General features: G+C 36.9%; 1 protein-coding gene and 1 non-coding gene across 2 annotated transcripts; one reads left to right on the top strand and one right to left on the bottom strand.

The window, feature by feature from the left end:
- Positions 1-5,499: 5,499 nt before the first annotated feature.
- On the bottom strand, positions 5,500-6,578 carry LOC142177939 (uncharacterized). The gene is made up of 2 exons (XM_075247010.1): positions 6,501-6,578; positions 5,500-5,913 (listed from the first exon to the last, which is right to left on the bottom strand). Exons 1-2 carry the CDS (start codon positions 6,576-6,578, stop codon positions 5,500-5,502), a joined length of 492 nt encoding a protein of 163 aa, XP_075103111.1.
- A 12,000-nt stretch (positions 6,579-18,578) lies between these two features.
- On the top strand, positions 18,579-18,652 carry TRNAT-AGU (transfer RNA threonine (anticodon AGU)). The gene has a single exon. It is a non-coding gene; the product is annotated as a tRNA-Thr (tRNA).
- Positions 18,653-22,057: the final 3,405 nt, after the last annotated feature.

Here is a 22,057-nt window from a genome sequence, read left to right as displayed (position 1 = left end):
GAAAAAAGGCCTAGTGCGGACCGCGCAAAGTGGAATGCAGCCGCACTAGGTGGTTCAGAGAGTTGGTGAATCAGGCTAGAAAAAGTGCGGCCGCGGTACACATCTTGTGGTCCGCGATGAAAGCTCCGCGGCCGCACTACTCTTTTGTGCAGTCCGCGGTCATAAGATTCAGAGAGATGGAGTTTGCAAAAGCCAGTGCCATGCGGTCCGCAGTCATGGTTGCGCGGACCGCGCCAGCTCTCTCCGTGGCCGCGGTCTATTCTACGCAGTCCGCGGAGTCCAAGTTCAAAGAAGCAGAAGTAAGCCCAGTGCGGCCGCGGTCCATTTAATGCGGCCCGCACTGACTCCGCAAGGGTATTTTTATCCAGTTTTTCTAGCCTAGTATAAATAGAACATTTTACCTTTTTTAGGAAATGAGATACATCAGTAGAGAGTTGCGCTCGTGAGAACGTATTTTGCAGCCATTTTTGGCACTTTTACTTTGCATTTATGATAAATTCTTGCAATTTAATTTTAGCAATTAATTAATATGCTTAGTTCTTCATCTATTTCTTCAATTTCTTTATCTAGCATGAGTAGCTAAACCCATTAGTTAGGGTTGTGGCTCAACCCTAGTGTGGGTAATTGATGAGTGTTGTCATCTAGTGTTAGATTGACTATGGGTGTTTGCTATTTGGGTTGATTTTATGTTTTAATCTAGAATTAGTGGTTGCAAACACTGATTCAAGTTTTGTGGGTTTAACTCTTCTTGAGAAAGAGAGCCTATGACCTCAAAAATTGACCCAACAAGGAATTGGGATAGACTCATGAGAAATGATAGTCCAAATTAACGGGTTAAACCTCGATAGAGCCACTGTCTGTTTTGTGCGGACTGCGGAGGTTGCCTGCTCAAGCTTCATTTTGAACAAACCCAGCGTGGTCCGCGGTCGATTTTGTGCGGCCGCGCTGGTAGGTAATGTTGGGTCCCACTGTTTTTCTATAAATAGAGCCCAAGGGTCACAACTTACACTTTTCGAAATTTTAACACTCAAACCCCTAAAAGAGAGCCTTGTTTTGCGTGCGCAGTCCGAGCGCGAAACCGGAAAGCTATTATGTGAAAATATGTGAAATAAATGGTAAATTTTGATTATAAAATGAATTAAGTTGACTTGGATCAACATTTTGGGTAAACAGACCCGTACCCATGATTTGACGATCCCGGAGGATCCACTGGAAAATATGGGACTTGGGTGTATGCCCGGAATCGAATTCCGAGGTCCCAAGCCCGAGAAATGAACTTTTAAATAAAATTATTTTCTGAAATTATTTATGAGATTTTGAAATGAATTGTGATTAGAACTTGATGGTATCGGGCACGTATTTTGGTTCCGGCGCCTGGTACAGGTCTTATATGTGATTTAAGATAAGTATGTGAAATTTGGTAAGAAACGAACTTGAAACGATGTGAATCGGACCGTTTTGGGAAAAAATTGAAATTTGAAGTTCTTAAGAAAATTTCATGATTTTGATGCTAAATTCATAGTTGTTGATGTTATTTTAGTGATTTGAATGCACTAACGAGTCCGTATGATGTTTTTAGGTTGGTGTGCATGCTTGGTTTGGAGCCCCGAGGGCTCGAGTGAGTTTTGGATAGGCCACGGGGTGAATTTTAGCCTTGGAAAAATTGCAGATTTTCAGCTGTTGCATTGCAGGCCTGCAAGCTTCGCATTTGCGAAGCCTGGCTCGCAAATGCGAGAGGCCTGTTGCAAATGCGAAAGAGGCCCATGCCAGCCTATCCTCGCAATTGCGAGGATTCTATCGCAAATGCGATCCCCTCACTTAAAGCCAGTCGTCGCAATTGCGACGCACCATTCGCAATTCCCAATATAGCAGAGGTTCGAATCAACCATTTTTCATACTCTTTCAAAACCAAAACTCCCTAGGGCGATTTTTCAAGAACAACTCTTCTTCCAAATCGATTGTAAGTTAATGTTAACTTGTTTTCTTCAATTATTAACATCTTTTAACATGATTTCAACTCAAAATTAATGATTTTCATGGGAAAATTGGGTGTTTTGGGTAGAACCTAGGTTTTTCAAAAATTGGGGATTTGGACCTCAATTTGAGGTCCGATTTCAAAACAAATTATATATTTGGGTTCGTGGGGGAATGTGTGATCGGTTTTTGGTTCAAACCTCGGGTTTTGACCATGTGGGCCCGGGGGCGATTTTTGACTTTATGGGTGAAACTTGGGAAAACTCATTTTCATGCATTGGAGTTGATTCATTTATCATTTATTGATGTAATTAAGTAACTTGTGGCTAGATTCGAGCAAATTGGTGGTGGAATCAAAGGGGTAAAGTGATAGTTGAGATATGAATTGTGTTCGTGGCATCGAGGTAAGTGTTTGGTCTAACCTTAGCTTGAGGGATTAGGAGTCGAGTCCTATTTGCTAAGTGGTATTTGTTGAGTACGACGTATATGCATGGTGACGAGTATCTATACGTTGGTGTCTAGCATGCTCGTGAGTCTTATGTTGTGGTTATCATGATTTCGCTATATTATTCATGCCTTGGTGAAGATTTCTATTTATTGTGCAAAGTTGGTGGAAGGAATTGTGACCTATGAACATTGAGGAGCGTTGGCTCAAGTTGTATAACAAATTGCGAAAGTATAAGTGGTAATTGAACCCTTAGAGCGTTGGATCAAGTTGTAAAGTGAGTTGTGAAGTAAAAGTGAAAGAGAGAAAAGATTCACTATATTGACTCCCTTGCCGGGATATTATTGTTGTTTTGATATTGTCCTTTGTCGGGACTTATTGTTGAATTATTATTCTCTTGCCGGAATTCTTGTTGTAATTTTATTTATTTCCTTGCCCTATTGTTTGTGATTGTTGTTTGGGTGAGGAAGAGAGTTGAAGCACGAAGGGTGATGTCGTGTATTATTTTTGTAAGGAATGAGTGTAAAGCACGAAGGGTGATGCCGTGTATGATTTGTGAGGAAAGAGTGTAAAGCACAAAAGGTGATGTCGTGCCGCACGATGTACCATTACATGCCTATTATATTGATTATATGGTGAGTAAAGAGAGTAAAAGCACGAACGATGATGCCATGCACATTTTTATTACATGATTGTTTTGGCGAGAACGAGAGTAAAAGCATGAAGGGTGATGCCGTGCATTTATTGATTTCTGGTTCTTTGTTGATATCCGAGATATATTATTTCTTTCATTTACTTGTTGTCTTTCTATTTAGAATTGATATCTCCCCCGCTGCATGCTATCCCTCCCATATTTGATTGTTTATTACTATTCTCCCTTTCTGCTGTATATAGTTGAATTGCACAGGTTATTTGGTAGTCTGGTCCTAGCTTCGTCACTACTTCGTCAAGGTTAGGCTAGGCACTTACCAGCACATGGGGTCGGTTGTGCTGATACTACACTCTGTGCTATGTGCAGATCCCGGAGCAGCTTTTGGACCGTAGAGTGGGTGGCTACCTTCAGTCCACACGGAGATCCAAGGTTGACCTGCAGGCTTCCGTAGGCCCTGGCGTCTCCCTCTATCCCTTATTTCCTATTTCATTCTCCTTAATTTAGCAACAGTGTATCGTTATTCTTTTTCTAGACTTTGTATGTAGTAAATCTTAGATCGTTTGTGACACTGTGACACAAGTTCTGGGTGGTTCAGGCTTAATCAATTGTAATAGTTATATGTTCAGATATTTTTATTACTTTCTTCCGCTGGTTTCTAAATGTTTCCGTTGTTTACACGTTATTATTTTATAAAGGTTAAAGAGTATAAAATGGGTAAAAAGGTAATTTGTTTAATAATTGGCTTGCCTAGCTCACATTAGTAGGCGCCATAACGACTCCCGAAGGTGAAAAATCCAGGTCGTGATATATTTGCACATGCGGCATGACAAGGCGGGATATGTATATGTGGGTTGCACATGTGGTGAGAAAATGTGAGAATAATATTATACAGTATGGTGAGACAAGGCGGGTATTTATATTATTATTGCATACGTAGCGAGACAAGATGGGTTGTATCAGGAATTGATTGTGATGATTTATGATGGCTTGGGGGCATTCTTGTTGTTGATTTTTGTGTAGTGGTACACTTACCTGTGTGAGTTCTATTTCGTGAAAAATTGTAGAAAGACGTTCTACGTGCAATCCGTTCTTTTTCTATACTTACTAGCTGACGTGAACTATGTTAGAACACGTGCACAAGCATACACGTAGTTGAGCACTCTTTTCAGTTAAAAGGATAGATCTTGATATTCTGAGTATTAAATTTGTAAAGAGGGAACAGGATGTCAAGTTCTTAGGGTTTCAGAATTTGTACCCATGAATTATGAATATTCGGAGGTTCGATGCCTCGTGAAGTTTATTGGCTAAAACCTAGTGTGAAAACAGTCGTTTTTGGTTAAGTTGTTACTTGTCTTTCCTTATTCTGTGATCACCAGATTTAAGCTGTGTTCCGTTCATTCTATTGTGTCATTATTATGGTGTTCCACTGCTAGATGTTGTTTTCTTTTCTTACTGCAAATTTTCGTATTATTTTGTCATTATGCGTAGCCGTTATATAGATATCATACTTTGTTATTTCTACCCTTATATTTGTTCAGGTTATTTAGTCCAGTAGGTGTCTTGATTGTTCCTCGTTACTACTCCACCGAGGTTAGTCTTGGTACTTGCTGGGTGCCGCTGTGGTGTACTCATACTATACTTCTGTATATTTTTGTATAGATACAGATATTGATCATTAGTAGCTGTATGGATCGTTGCTGTGGAGACTCAAGGTAAACTTGTTGCTGCGTTCGTAGGCTTCGGAGTTACCTTTTAGTTTTTTTATATTGCCCTATTTATCCCTATTTCTGAACAGTTGTATTTAGAAATTTTCTAACAAACACTTTGTAGAGCTTATGACTTATACTACCAATTTTGGGGTTGTAAATTTTAAAGAGAATTCTATTTCAAATTGTTAGTTGTTATTTAAATATTGTTATTATTTCATTTAAAGTTAGGCTTACCTAGTTCCTAAGACTAGGTGCCATCATGATACCCAACGGAGGGTAATTTAGGTCGTGACAGTAGTTGTTTTGCAGCAGTCCCAAGTAGACTCCGATAAAAGCTTGTTATCTCACCAGCAATTTCATTTTCCGATTGTATCCATTGTCCAGATGAGTTCATCAACCTTTTATGTGATTATGGGCAGTTCTGTTCTTGACATTTGCAAAGAAATATGATGTATTAGAATCCCCTAATTGCATCCATTGTATCCTGGACTTTTGCCTCAAAATACTCTCCTCCACCATTTGTCACTTCTCTAGTTCTTTCATTAAAGTTCTTTCCTGCTCAAAAAGTACACCATCATGTCTATAATCCCTCATTTGCTCTTGTAAGTCTGCCAGCTTCCTTCTAATGCTCCGAATCCTGTTGCCCACATTTGAAAATTCTCGTATATTCAGTAGCTTTATTTCAGTTTTAACATTTTTGAACTGCAGCCACACCCTCTTCATGCAATTTCCGACAATAGGTTTTTCCCATCCATGTTTAACTTTTTTTCTACAAAATTCGGATGGTCAGCCAGATGATTCAAAAATTTGAAAGGTCTAGGCTTCGTATTAATTGTCTCCATAAAATCAATGTAAATAGGGGAATGATTAGAGAAGCGAGGATCCATGGCTTCTATTTCCAATTGTGTAAATCTAGTCACCCATTCAGCATTAACAAGGGCCCTATCAATTCTACTGAATACATTGCTATTAGTCCAGGTGAAGTCCCTGCCAACTGTTTTGAGCTCACATAGTCCAGTGTCCATAATAAAATCCCTGAAGTCCCTAGTTTCAGCTTCTGTCACCATAGAACCCTTCAACCTATCATCTGGGTTTAGTATAGCATTAAAGTCACCCATAATGAGCCACGGTCCCTGTAATCCAGTTTATATATCACTCAACTGTCTTCACAAGCTTTTCCTATCTTTAACTGTGTGCAGCCCATAAGTAGCAGTAAAGTGAAATTTAATATCCAATACTGAACACTTCATAGTCTCATGTATCACTTGCTCAGTAGCAATAGTCACAGTGAAGTCAAGCTTCATGGGATCCCACAACACCCATATTCTCCCTCTATTACTACTATAGTAATTGGTTTTCCATTCCGATCCCCAAGTAATTTTCCTTATTACACCAGTAGCATTCTTCTCTTGTACTCTATTTTCTAGAATAACTATAATACTAACATTATTTTATTTAATAAACAACTTCAATTCTTTTTGTTTATACACTTTATTCATCGCCCTAACATTCCAAGTAATAAGCTTCATATTAAAATGTTAAAGGATTATAGTACCCCCTTCCTTCACCATCTGAATACATTGTTCACTCTCCCCTGTTGTACATGGTTGACTATATGTTATATTTGTTGTGACAAAGGACTGAATTCATTTTCAGTATTGATGTTCCCAAAAACTTAAGCAGGGCTTTTAGTGCTTCTTGTAGCGGATTTGCCCTTAACACTCTGCCATGTATTTTCTTGTGCTTCTTTTGCTTGACCTTGCTTTAACTCCGGTGCTTTCGCAATTTTCTGCTCCATTCTTATAGGTTCTGCCTATTGCTCTACTACTCTACCTCCTGGCTGGATAGTTACAATTTCTGATTTTGCTCTCCATTTAGTTATAGTTCTTTACGCTATTATCCTAATGATTTCTAATTATTTATCTTCTTTGATAGTTTTTACTATGTCGAATTTGTCAAAGCTTGAGTTTGTGACATTTGACATTTCTGGAAAGAATTGCCTATCATGGGTTCTCGATGTTGAGATTCACTTAGCCGCTAAAGGCCTTGGTGACACCATTACTCAGGGTAATGAGGCATCAAGCCAGGACAAAGCAAAGCCATGATTTTCCTTCGTCATCATTTGGATGAAGGTTGAATATTTGGCAATGAAAGATCCACTTGAATTGTGGACTGGCCTAAAAGAAAGGTACGATCATCTTAAGGCTACGGTATTGCCAAGTGCTCGATATGAGTGGATGCACTTACGGTTGCAAGATTTTAAGATCGTAAGTGAGTATAACTCTGTTGTATTTCGAATAACTTCCCGATTGAAATTATGTGGGGATGTTATGAATGATGAGGATTTGTTGGAAAAGACTCTTACGACTTTTCATGCCTCAAATATGGTATTACAACAGCAATACCGTGAAAGAGGTTTTAAAAAGTATTCTGAATTGATCTTATGCCTACTGGTAGTTGAGCAACATAATACTCTTTTGCTTAAAAACCATGAAGTCCGTCCCACAGGGTCAGCTCCGCTTCCTGAAGCGAATATGATAGCAAGACATGATAAGTCTGAAAAAAGATAGAATAATTAACATGGCCTATGAATATACGTGGGCATGACAATGGCAAGAGACGATACAATAATCGCCATCGTGGTGGTCATAACAAAAGAGAGAAAAATATTGGTTCTTAAAACAATCCTTCAAGAGGCAAAAGCGATAACTGCCACCACTGTGGCATGAAAGGTCATTGGAAAATTGAATGTCGTGCACCTGAGCATTTTGTCAGGCTTTATCAAAACTCTATAAAAATAAAGACAAATAATGTTGGAGCATCTTCTGCTAATGCCCCAGCAGAGTCGCCATGCTGTCGCACCCCCTTTTTCCCTCTTCACATTGGAAAATCGGGTTTATGACATTTTGGGTATAGGACAACTCATTCCTTTTGGGAACGTGATTTGCATTTTGAAGAGTCGCCATCTAATGATTTAAGGTGCATTCGGACACCTATAACGTGCATTTCTAAGTTTGTTTGATAACTAAAGATAGGGTAAGGGCTTGAAATTATCCTAAGAGGAAGGTGTTAGACACCCCTCAGGATTCACTAGTGTGGTTCCCGGCAAGACAATTTTGTGAATTTGTACAGTTAGCAAATAGACAAGTATAGGCTCAAATAGTAAGGGATTTAAGTTTAACCACATAAGAGTTTGAAAACAATCATTAAAAGGCGAATTTTAAAAAGGAGTTACAGTTTATACATACTTGAGAATATAAAAGGAGGGGGGTCCTAGGTTTGTTTATAATACGGATCACATCAATGCGATACCCAGTATGACACTCCTCAGAGAGGGGATACACATGGTATTAGCGCACCGGTCATCATATCCATATCTACCCTTCCCACCCCGTTAAGGTATTAAAGCGCGGATTGGTCTCAACCTCTATTGCATGCTATTACCCATCTCATTCCTATTAGTCCCGGAGGAATTTAGGACTACTATTCCTATAAGAGGGAGGATTTTAGGCTGACTCATAGGTTTTAAAGGTAAAAGGCTAAGGCGACAGACAAAACATATAGGACTGCATTTAAAGGGAAAACACATAAATAATTAAGAGGCTCATATATACCTCCACAGACAATGCATATAAATAGCATGACTTAAACACAGTTGGGGTCAGAATTTAAAGTACTAAGGCATGGTGTTTAATTATTGAAGCAGACCAATTTATTACATAATTCAGATAAGAAGTCTGAATCAGGCCTGCTTGCTAGTTGTAGCAGTGCTAATTAAACAAGGTGAGTTCAGTTTTATCATTATTACCTAAGGCTTGCCTAGGCGCAGTAGTGAGCATGATATCTATTATTGATTAGGGGTGTAGTAAAATAGTAAATAATTTGAAACGAGCAATTTGGATCCTATAGGCATGCTTTCTAACCGTATTATTTTAAAAGAGCAGGTTATTTAAACTGATTAGAATTGTACGAGTCAAACCGATTTTTTAACTAAACTGGTTTTAGATCCTATAAACATGATCTCTATTATAACTGATTTTAATTCCTACAGACATGGTATCTAAGTATTAAAGGCTGATTTTGGTCCTATAGGCATAGTATCTAATTGAACATGAAGTGAAACAGGCAGGATTCATTTGATCACAGCAAAATTCCTATAGGCATGATTTCTACGGAAAATTGATTTTGATCTTATAAGCATGACATCTAATTTCAAAGCTAATTTTTAACCTTAAAGGCATGATGTTTGATTATAGCCATTTAGACCTTATAGGCATGGTGTCTAAGTGTGGAAGTAAACATGCAGAATTTATTAAACAGATCCTATAGGCATGTTATCTACCCTTCTAATAGCTAAAGCATGCATTATCACCCACATCTCTTTTCACTAGCCAACCCCAATATTTGTTACAAATTATAACATACCAAAAATGACTAAATTACATTAGAAAAGTGCAAAAATAAGAAGTTGCAACCATAGGAAGCCTGATTCTTGACTTCCTCTCTGAGTTATGGAATAAATTACCTCAAATGCCAATGTTGTTTCAAAGCCTTTCTCAGACCTGAGTGTGTCAAAGTTCCCTAAGGGCCTCAAGGGACCCCGGGCAGTGCTTACACCTAGGTTTGCATAACTAGACAGAAATGAGTGCAGTGTGGAAGGGCCAACCCTTATGTGTCCAAGTTCAGAGGGAGCTCAAGGCTCCCAAGGCAAGGCTCACACAAGAGAGGCAGAACCTAGGTTCTAAGAATATAGTGAAAGTGCAGAACACACTGTTTTAAAAAAAGAGTTTGTTTAAAACTGAACTGGTAAGTCCATTGAAGGTAATCAGTAGCAGAAGTGTTTAAAAACAGTTGGGGTAACGATCAAAACAAAGAATTAATAGTCATAAAAGGGGTCAAGGAGTTTTGGGAATACATTGTTTGCAAGCAATGACCCAGCAGGGGTCTGGTTTGGTCATGCACAGCAATAATGATGCTGGCATGGCCACAAACCAACCAAAGGAACACAAACACATAGAGGGGATATGGGGTTTGGGATTCATACACATAGGAGAGCATTAATTTAAGAGGGGAAGGGAACATATTTCAGCATGCTATTAATGTAACTTGACTATTTGGAAGTTCTTGGAGGGAAGGATGTCGGGGGTCTATTTGGAAACAGTCTCTCTACCTTAGGGTAGGGGTAAGGTCTGCGTACACACTACCCTCCCCAGACCCCACTAAGTGGGATTATACTGAGTTGTTGTTGTTGTATTAATGTAACTTGACTGCAGAAACATAAACAGAAGTAGACAAGAATGAGAGAAGTTGGAATAATTAAAGAAATATGTTGTTGTTGATGCTTGAAAATTAACTAGGACATACCAGTAGAGAAGTAAAATGCAGAAAGGAAAAGTAAGCAAAATTCCACAGTCTAGCCTTGGCTTTCAGCCGACTAGACAAAGTAGTAGCACAAGTAGTAGTAGAAAAGAGAGAAAGTTTTAAGTGTAAGTGTGTGTTCTTAAACTCAAATTGTTCGTGTCTTTGAAAGAAGAGGGGGTGGGTATTTATAGTTTTGAAAACGAGTGAAGAAGAGGTAAAGTCTTAAACACAAACATGGAAATAATCACAATCAGAATCAATTAACACAAGTGATTCCCTTTAATTAAGGAATCACTGTTTAACGGGTAGTAACAGGTTTAATTAAGGGAAGAAATCAGTTTGGGGACAGATTGATTATTGCCATATAAGGGGGCAGTAAAAGTATGAAGTAAATAACCAAGTCTAAGTACAAAATAGGCTTATTTTGGGAAAGGATTCAGCAAGGTAAAACATCACAGTAAAGGAAAGGAATCAATTAATTTTAAACAGATGAGTAAAAATTAGGGCTCGTAAGAAAACCTTTTACAATTAGTCGGAAGACCGAGGAAATCAAGATCAATCAAGAAAGCAACATGATTCTGCACTTCACCATATAAATAGCAAGGGATGAACAAACATGCAGAGTTAAACATGTTGACAAAAAGAAGCAACACAAACATATAGTAGCAATAGGGGTAAGCTAGGGTTCAGTAGCAAGAAAATATTCGAAGCACAGTAGTCAAGTAGGTCAAGTAGTCACATAGAATCAACAGTGAAGAAGAACATAGTAATAGGTAAAGAGAGTCAGAAACCAGTAAAGGTCTTAGAGTAACAAGTGAGGCAAAACTTCTAAGAAATTAAGGCTTCAACAGTAGCCGAATTTAAGAGATGATAAGAACTCAAAATCAGATGAGTCAAACAAGGAAAAGAGAGTCATAAACGAAGAAATTAAAATAAGCACACATTTAAGCAAACAATTTCAGAACTCGGATAAGACTAAAGGGCAACTAGGGTTTTTAACATGCTGAAATAGATAGAAGAAAAACATGAGCAAACCATTTTAAACATAGCAAAATCACAGACAACATTTATATCAGAGAAGAACTCTTTTGAAAAACTTAAAGGAAAACCCTAATCGTCGAAAAATGAAGAGTTGTTTTGAAAGAAAAGTTGAAGAACCTTCGAGAAAGCACTTAAGAAGTTCATAGTAAACACAGATCTAAGATAGATCTTAAGAAAATTGCAAGATCTTGAAGATTAGGGTTTCAGAAAACCCAGAAAAGATGAGAAAGACCTTGAGAGTTACCGATCTAACCAGGAAAGTCAAGGATCTGCCTTGAAAGGCCATGAATGGCCGGAGAAAGGTCATGGATGGCCGGAGAAAGGCCATGAACAGAAGTCGAGCAAGGACTGGACCAGATTCCTTCGAGGTCTGGCCATGAAACCACAAAAACAAACAACCATGAGCCATAGGAGGCCGATACACATCTCAAATGGCCATGAGAGGCCATGGATTAGCCAGGGGTTGAGGTGGATTATGGTGGAATTAGATGGCGGCAACTAGGGTTCATGTGAGGTTGCAGAAAGAACTGAGAGGGAAGGGTTTCAGAGGCGGCGGGTGGTGGGAAATGAGTTAGGTTTAGGGGTCGTTCAGGGTTAAAAATGGTAAGGGGGAACGGTGGCCGTTGATCTAAATAATCAACGGCCTGGATTTAAAGGGTAGGTGGGGAATCCGGGTTGGGCCGGTTAAACTGGGTTGGGGTCGGGTTTAATTGAAATTGGGGCGAGGAAATTGGGTCTGATTTGAGATTTAATTTAGTCTGGAATTTAAATACCAATGGGCTATTATTTAAATAGCCAATTTTTCCTTTTTAATTTATAAAAAATAGTAAATAATTTTTTGGAAATAAATTGAAGTACTAAAATGATTTATAATATATAGTTGGCGATTTAAAAATACAGGATCCCATTTTATAAATGTAAAACTTAATTAAACCTTAAAAGGGCTAATATTTTAATTATATGCAATTTAGCTTAAAAATACTAAATAAATTTGTAAAAATATGCAGAAATTACATTAGCTATATTTTAGCATAAATATAAAAATACAATAAATGAATCATCAAAATAATAACTTTGGAAATGATTATTGAGATTTTATGGATAAAAAAGGGAAATAAATTGATTTAGAAATCCTTAAAAATTATAAAAAGATAATTAAACATTTGGGCATACTTATATATGCATATATATGCCATTTTGAAGTTATTTTTCATATTGAAAATATGTGAAAAAAATTGGGTATCAACAATCACTTGATCTTTAAAAATAATTTTGAGGCAGGGCCTTCAAACAAAAATGATGACAATGCCGAGGCAAATCTTTCTTTGAAGGATGATGATTTTAAAGGCCTCGATGATCTTACTCATTTGGAAGTTGAAGACTTCTTCGGAGATCAAAACTAAAGTTTGATCATTTTACTGTGGAATGCAACTATGTTGTTATTTTTATTTTCAGTATTTTTTTGTCTCGTTCTAAAGTTGTTTTTATTTTCAAGTAGTACTTAAGTTGTCTTATGTTGCTGTTGGTGTTGTTAGTTTTTCGTATTTCTCATGGTGTACTTTTATTTTTTTATGAAGAAAATAAAAAATTTCAGTCTTCAATTAGATCCAAGATGAGTAATGAAGATTTATGCCTTTTGGATAGTGCTACAACTCACACAATATTAAGAGAAAAGAAATATTTCTTTTATTTGGTTATGAAAAAGGCCTATGTTAATACAACATTTGGTAGTACAAAGTTAATTGAGGGCTCTGGAAGAGCGGCCTTATTACTACCTGGAGGAATGATATTAACTATTAATAATGCATTGTATTGTAGTAAGTCTCAAAGATACTTATTGAGTTTCAAAGCTATTCGCCAAAATGGATACCATGTTGAGACCTCTAACGAAGGAAAGGTTGAATACCTTTATATTACTACAATAAAAGTGAAAAAAATGTGTGCACAAAAAATTACCAGCATTTTCTTCTGGGTTGTACCACACAAATATTGGTGTGGTTGAATCACATGCCATAGTAAACAAAAAGTTTACTACTTCTAATGATTTTATCATTTGGCATGACCGATTGGGCCATCTCGGTTCTAACATGATGTGCAGAATAATAGAGAATTCAAATGGGCACACATTGAAGAATAAGAATATTCTTCAATTGAAGGAATTATCTTGTGCTGCTTGTTCTCAAGGGAAATTGGTTATTAAACCATCAGCAGCTAAAGTTGGGATTGAATTTTCTGCATTTCTAGAACGTATACAGGGTGATATATGTGGGCCAATACACCCTCCATGTGGACCATTCAAGTATTTATGGTCTTGATAAACACATCTACAAGATGGTCACATGTGTGCTTATTGTCAACTCGTAATATGATATTTACGAGATTCTTGGCCCAAATAATAAGGTTAAGAGCATAATTTCTAAATTATGCAATTAAGATAATTCATCTTGATAATGCTGGTGAATTTACATCTCAGGTCTTTACTGATTATTGTGTGGCAACTGGAATAAAAAGTTGAGCATCAGGTTGCTTATGTTCATACTCAAAATGGTCTAACAGAATTATTAATTAAACGCCTCCAATTAATAGCTAGACCATTGCTAATGAGGACAAAACTTCCTCTTTCAGTATGTGGACATGTTATTTTGCATGCAGTAGCACTTGTGCGCATAAGGCTAACCAGTTATCATGAAGTCTCCCTATTACAGTTGACTTTTGGTCAGGAGCCAAATATTTCCCATGTAAGAATTTTTGGATGTGCGATATATATTCCAATTGCTCCACCACAACGCACAAAGATAGGTTCCCAAAGAAGGTTGGGAGTATATGTTGGTTATGAATCTCCTTCTATTATTAAATATCTGGAGCCTATGACAGAAGATTTGTTTACAGCTAGATTTGTTGATTGTCATTTTGATGAATCAGCTTTCCCAACATTAGGGAAAAAAATAAACAGTTGAAAAAGAGATAGATTGGAATGTATTATCTCTATCTCGTTTGAATCCTCATATAAATCAATGTGAACAAGAAGTTCAAAAGATTATTTATATGCAAAATATTGCAAATCAATTGCCAGATGCATTTACTAATCTTCCACGGGTTACTAAATCGCATATTCCAGTTATAAATGCTCCAATTCGAGTTGATGTCCCAACTGGACAATGTCATAATGCAGATAAGTCTAGGTCATGCCTTAAACATGGTAGACCAATCGGTTCTAAGGATAAGAATCACCGAAAAAAGAAAGGAGAAAATGATCAAGTTGATCATAACATGGAGGCAATTGCTCAAGAGGAGCATTAAGATATAATAATTGATAAGATCTCACAGGAAATTCTAGTACCTGAAAATAATGAAAATGAAGAGATCTCAATAAGTTATGTCTTTACAGAAAAAAAGGTGGAATTGAAATAATGATGTTACTGACAACAGTTTTGCATATAATGTTGCAGTTGAAATAATGCAACAAGATGAGAATCTTGAGCCAAAATCTGTCGATGAATGTAGAAAGAGAAATGATTGGCCAAAATAAAAAATGTAATTCATGCGGAATTGGCTTCACTCGAAAAACATGAAGTTTTCAAACCAATAGTCCGAACGTCTGACGATGTCAAGCCAGTGGGTACAAATGGATTTTTGTGAAAAAACAATATGAGAAAGGTGAAGTCGTAAGATATAAAGCACGACTTGTGGCATAAGGATTTTCGAAAAGGCCTGACATTGATTATATGGAGACATATTCTCATGTGGTAGATGCAATTACCTTCAGGTATCTAATAAATCTGGCAGTCCATGAAAATATTGATTTGCGGTTGATGAATATTGTCACAACCTACTTATATGGCTCACTGGATAATGAAATTTTTATGAAAATCCCTGAAGGATTTAAAGTTCCTGAAGCACATAAAAGTTCAAAGGAAACTTGTTCAATAAAGCTTCAGAAATCTTATAAGGATTGAAGCAATCAGGGAGGATGTGGTACAATCACCTTAGCAAGTATTTGTTAAAGGAAGGATAAAATGACCCTATTCGCCCTTGTGTCTTTATTAAGAGGTCTGGATCTGAATTTGTCATCATAACTGTGTATGTTGATGACTTGAATATCATTGGCACTTCTAAAGAGCTTCCTAAGGCTGTAGAGTGTTTGAAGAAAGAATATGAAATAAAAGATCTTGGTAAGACAAAATTTTGCCTTGGCCTACAAATTGAGCATGTAACAAATGAAATTTTTCTCCATTAATCAACATACACTGAAAAGGTTTTAAAGCGATTTTACATGGATAATGCACATCCATTGAGTACCCCAATGCTTGTGAGAATGCTTGACATAAATAAAGATCTATTTTGACCTCAAGAAAATGGCGAAGAACTCGTTGGTGATGAAACTCTATATGCTAGTGCAATTAGGGCACTGATGTATCTTGCTAACAATACCAGACCAGATATTGCTTTTGCAGTAAGCTTATTAGCAATATTTAGTTCCTCTCCAACAAGAATACATTGGAATAGTGTTAAGTATATATTTAAATATCTTCGAGGAACTCTAGATATGAGATTATTTTATTCTAATGAATTCAAGTCAGAAATAATTGGCTATGGCAACGCAGGTTATTTGCCTGATCCACATAAAGCTCAATCTCAAACAGGCTGTTTGTTTACATATGGAGGTACATCTATATCATGAGGTTCAATGAAACAAACAATAGCTGCCACATCTTCAAATCATGCTGAGATAATAGCCATTCATGAAGCTAGTCGGGAATGTATTTGGTTGAGATCAATGACTCAACATATTCAGGAAATGTATGGTTTTCTTATGAAAAAAAATAATCCAACTACACTATATGAAGACAATGCTGCTTGCATTGCTCAAATAAAAGCAGGATATATCAAAGGAGACAGAACAAAGCACATTTCACTAAAGTTCTTTTTCACCCATGATCTTCAACAAAATAGTGAAATTAATGTTCAACAGATTTGTTTATGTAAAAATTTGGCTGATCTGTTCAATAAGGCATTACCTACTTCAACATTTGAGAAGTTGAGATAGGATACTGGAATGCGTCATCTTCGAGATATAAAGTAATGTTTTTATGTGGGGGAGTAAGATACGCGTTGTACTCTTTTTCCCTTAGCTTAGGTTTTGTCCCACTGGGTTTTCCTGGTAAACTTTTTAACGAGGCAACAAATAAAGTGTATTACAGATATGTGTACTCTTTTTCTTTCACTAAGATTTTTTCCCACAAGGTTTTTTCTTAGTAAGGTTTTAATGAGGCATATTATCTATTTTTGGACATCCAAGGGAAGTGTTGTAAAACCTATAGTAATTGTGGATGTCCACTACTCCCGCTACTTTCACCCATGATGTAAATAACCTTCCACTATTCATCACTATTATGATTGTAACTCTCACACCTCCATAACCCCTCCCCATGATCTTCCCTCACGATCTCAATTGTTAATGTCATGTTTAAGACAATCCTTTTGTAACCTTTTATGTAATAGTATAAATAGAGGCATGAAATGTAATATGAGACATACTTGAATACATGATGAAATAAGAAAGTTATCTCTTCTTCTCTTATTCTACTTATCTTCTTGTTTTATATTGTTACTTTGAGCTACATTTCTTTAAAAAAAAGCCTCTTAATTGTGAATTTTCATATGTTGATGATATTTCTTTCCGCATCTTTGGGATCTCTCCATTCTTTTTCCTTTCGTTTGTATTTTGTTGTTTCACTTTTGGAGGAAAGTAGAAGCGGATCTACCTTAGAGGGTCGGGGTGGCACATCACCCGCACGCTTCGGCAAAAATTCTTAGTAAGTAAGTTGATATCTATGAAAAATAGGTTATATATTTAAAGTGGCATCCGGAATACGCAAATAGTATTCGGGTACCGTGGTTCTGCGTCGCTTCTGAAGTGTCTCCTAGGCTTTCGCGGTTCAGGTTCCAGTCAGTGCAACGGCATTTTATTTCTTTTAGTTTTTTTCCTGCTTATTAGTCTCAGTTTTCTTTATTCTCCATTGGGCTTGGGCCCTTACCTCTTCTTCCTTTTCTTTTCCTCCTCTTTCCTCTTCTGTTTTTTTTTGGTAAGATCCTCTTCTGCTTTTTTTTTTTTTTTTTTTGTAAGATCCTCTTCTGTTATTTGATACTAACTCTCTCTATCTTTTATCTTTTTAAAATTTTCTTACATTAGCCTTCATTTTGCTACCTAAAATTATACCTTATTTTATGAGCAATTTTGTTTGATGCATAATTTTAAATAATTCTTGATAATATGTAGCTTATATCTTTTTAATAATACAACACTAATTTATGTATTGGAGTATAATTTGAGTTGTATTATTTATTGACTTTTGAAGAAAAAAAACCTTACTAATATAGGTTTTGAATTGATTCTCAGACTGAAAATTTAAAACTTTTGCTTTGAAAATAATTGTCATATAACTCGACAGTTAAATCAAAAAACAATTAACCCAATCAGTTAATCAAATCAAACACAAGAATATATAATAATTAAGATACTCCTTAAGATTATTTTTTTTAATTGGAGGCGGCTTTCATCGAATATTATTTTTTTATATTTTATTCTAGAATATAATTAAATCAAGTGTAAAAAAGTTGAACTAAAAGCGAACTTATTTGGTCATTCGTGAATAAAAAACTTAATTGGATTAATTAAAAACTAACTTAATCGATCCATTTTTCCTATTCGATTTTTGTGGCTAGTGGATAATGTGTAGTGGCACCCGCGACCTTCAAATCCTGGATTCGCCTCTAGAGGAAAGAACACTTAGTTGCGGTGTTTCTTGAGAGTGAGATGTTCTCCTTAGAGAAAAATGCATGGTGGAGCTCTTGACATGAGTTTATGTTTCCACTGCGGGTCTTTTAAAACTTTTTTGATTCATTTATGTATCGTACAAGAACAATTTTCGTAAGTAAAATTACAGGCACAAAGTAATCAGTTAATTGAAGATATAATTTCTCATTTTAAAGTTAACAGGTTAACCCCTCCTGTTAATGTGGTACTCGATCAGCTCTCACATCCAGGGCATCCGTTGAGAATGATTTTGTCCAAGTGGCTGAATTCTTTAATCTGAAAGTATAAATCGATCACGTCTATTGATACAACATATGGGGCTATGTGTTCATATATTCGGTTTGAAAGTCCTTAACAATGAAAAGAAAAACTGTATTAAAACAAAATGTAAATACTCCCCTTCTCCTTACTTTCCTGTATATGTTGTGTCTTAAGACTCTCCTTTCACGGAAACGTGACATTAGTTGGTAACAACACAAAAAAGAATGGTGGAGAAATAGTTAGAGATTGAAAGTAGTTCCCGAATGCTCTGCTCTAAGAATAAGTTATATAAATCTAACAGAAACATGTAGACATCCAGCTCTTGTAGCTCAGTTGGTTAGAGCACCCGTTTAGTAAGCGGGAGGTCTTGAGTTCGACTCTCAACAAGAGCATTATTTTCTTCTTTTTCTGATGTGACTAACAACATAAGAATTCTCTTTCTGGACGTGATATATATGCATTTCCATAGTGTCAGAAAAGAAACACATTTCCTGAATTCATAAAGTTTTCGAATATGGAGGAAGATTTCATGAACCATATCAATGGAATAATTTTTCTCTTCAATGATTCCAGAGTAGAAAAAAAGAAAGTTGGTCGTTTTGAATGTTTTCTCTCGTTTCCTCTTTATACCTAATGGAGATGCTTTCTACTTCCAATAATTTCTCATTAGTGAAAATACAACAACAACAACAATTGCATACTAGTTGGTCAGTAGAGGTAAGGAGAATGTTCTATTAGTGTTCTCAGTGTGCATTCTTGTTTGATCAACAAAGGGATTCAAATGAACAAATTCTTATTTCAAGTCTAACTTCGAATCATCTTCCTTGTGGACAAGATGGAATTAGCTAGGTGGTTTCGCCATTTGATCGAAGCTCCAATTTGAGGGTGATTTTAATTCATACTTAAAAGTTAGCGGTAAATTTAGTTTTATTTTCTGTAAGTATGTGAACACTTGAAGTCCACACATTTCATGTTGAAATTATATTACTAGCGAGGACATTATGAGACAATTTGCTAAAGAGTATGAATGATATAGAAATATAACTGAGGGACAAAATTGAACAATTTTGAATAATACATCAACAAATTCGGGCATTTTTCTTATAATTATTAGTGTAGAAACTATTTACATTTGATAGCTGAAAATTTGTATAATTTTTGTATATAACATACAGAATGTATATATATACAAAAAATATATAAATTTTATACATTTTTCGGATATTATTTTTAAAGTGGCTATACAGTGTCATTTTCCCATAATTATTTCTAGTGGTTGCACGATATTAACGATAGAGGCGGATGCAGAGTATGCCAGCCAAGTTCATCTGAACCCAGCACTTTCGCCGCGAAGCATAAATTTATGTATAAAAATTCATTAAAATTGTAACAAATGGTAGGTCTAAACCCATAACTTTAAAAATATACATGGAATATACGGTCGAGATCGAGTACCTTCGATCTAGATACTTGAGAGATCGTCCGAAGTCCAAGTCCGGGTAAGACCAAGTTCGAGCTTGAGGGACCAGACCCGAGTTCGAAGGCGAAGCATGATGCATACCGAGGTCGGGTGTGCTCGACCTCTAAATAGTACTGTTATGGATTTGTATCAGAGCAAGTTAGATTCCTGTCACGTCCCCAAAGTCATGGCACAAATCTCGAAATATGATTGTACAATTCTATAATAGGCGGTTAGACAGTTGTACCAAGAATATTCCTTACTGTAAATAGAAATATTCCTTATTGAGGACTCTCCTATTATATAAAGGGGACCCAATTATTTGTAAGATCATCTTATCATCACTAAGAAAAGAATACACGCTTTGCCTTTTGGCCTACTGTTCATCAGCATTGTCCTTTAACTCCATTGTTTTTGCTTTATTTTTATTACTTAATTGTTCTTACTGCCCTAAGCTACCTCGAGGTCACTAAGGTTCAATACCAATTAATAATCAAGAAAAGAATACACGCTTTGCCTTTTGGCCTACTGTTCATCAGCATTGTCCTTTAACTCCATTGTTCTTGCTTTATTTTTATTACTTAATTGTTCTTACTGCCCTAAGCTACCTCGAGGTCACTAAGCTCCTGGTCACTGCGGCTAAGTAACATTGGTTTGATTCACTTCTATCTTTCATTTCTACTTCACATTTCTTGATTATTAATTGGTATTGAACTAAATCACATATCTTTAAAACCACTAATCAAATTGAATTGTTACTCGTATTATCGAGGTAAACAGTTTGGCGGCCACTGTAGGGCTAAAGATAATAGTGATTATTTATTTACTGATTCTCGTACACACGTTGTTTTTATACTTTTTCTTGTCAAGATTTGTTGATTTTCAGGCTGAAACATGTCTAGCTCACAAAACGCACCCATTCACGACAACGAAGGTCTTGGAGAAAACAGCAACGCAGGAGTCGTTGTACCGCCGATAAACCTAGGGGAAATGCCAAATATGGAACCTGTTGATGTTAGTTCGTACATTTCTTTGAATACAGATCTAGACGCGAAACCCGAAGCAGATATACGCAGGGAAGCCCGGCCTTGTGGCCAAGGAACACAAGGAATGGAAGAAGGGGAAGTCAACCTCCAAGTGATATTCGAGATGCTGAGAGCTCAGCAAATTGTCATCGCTCAACTCTAGAGTCAGAATAGAACCCCAAACACAGCCGAACCAGTAAACACTAGGCATACTGAACCAGCACTAGAGAGGCCCGATGAAAGTGGCTTGGGGACTGACCCCACGATTATAAAAATGCTCGAGAAACTAGCTAAGAGGATTGAGTTCGGAGAAAAGAAAATTGAAGAAAATGATAAGAATGTGGAACTTATAACTCCCGGGTAGACCAGATACCAGGGGCACCTCCATTTTTGAAAGGTTTAGACGCCAAAAAGTTCATACAAAAACAATTCCCCCCAAGCGCGACTCTAATGCCCATCCCCAAGATGTTTTGCATGCCTGATATACCCAAATATAATGGGACAACCGACCCTAACGAGCATATTAATTCATACACTTGCGTAATCAAAGGAAATGATTTGAATAACGATGAAATCGAGTCAGTTTTGTTGAAAACTTTTGGAGAAACATTATCAAAGGGAGCCATGATTTGGTATCATAACTTGGATCCTAACTCCATCGATTCATTTGTTATACTAGTAAATGCCTTTGTGAAAGCACACACCGGGGCCATAAAGGTGGCCACGAGAAAATCGGACGTTTTCAAGATAAAGCAGAGGAACGACGAGATGCTAAGGGAGTTCGTGTCCCGGTTTCAGATGGAAAGAATGGAGTTACCATCGATCTCCGATGATTGGGCAGTACAGGCCTTTATGCAGGGTCTGAATGAAAAGAGCTCGATCGCGTCTCGGGCAGTTGAAGCAAAACTTGATTGAATACCTAGCTGTGACATGGTCGGATGTGCACAATCGTTATCAGTCGAATATAAGGTTCGAGGATGACCAGTTGGGAGCCCCCTCGGGTTCAGTTCATCCTATTAGATTTGTAGCCCAGCCCCGAGGGATACAAACCGGGAACCAAGATTCAATAAAGAACGGTATCAGTCATATGTCGATCGAAGGAACAGCGGGCTGAGCCGCAACACTTCTCGAAGCGATCGGAGAAATGATCGAGGTTAAAGTTCTCGGGGACTCATGAGTAAGAGAGGGTTCAATAAGCACACTGACCCCGCCGAGGCCCCTCAATTATCAGAGTACAACTTCAGCATAGATGCATCAGGGACCGTCTCAGTTATTGGGAGAATCAAAGATACCAAGTGTCTCAGGCCAATACA

This window comes from Nicotiana tabacum, chromosome 3, assembly GCF_000715075.1.
Source record: "Nicotiana tabacum cultivar K326 chromosome 3, ASM71507v2, whole genome shotgun sequence".
Classification (NCBI taxonomy): Eukaryota; Viridiplantae; Streptophyta; class Magnoliopsida; order Solanales; family Solanaceae; genus Nicotiana; species Nicotiana tabacum.
This window is presented reverse-complemented; position numbering and strand designations above follow the sequence as displayed.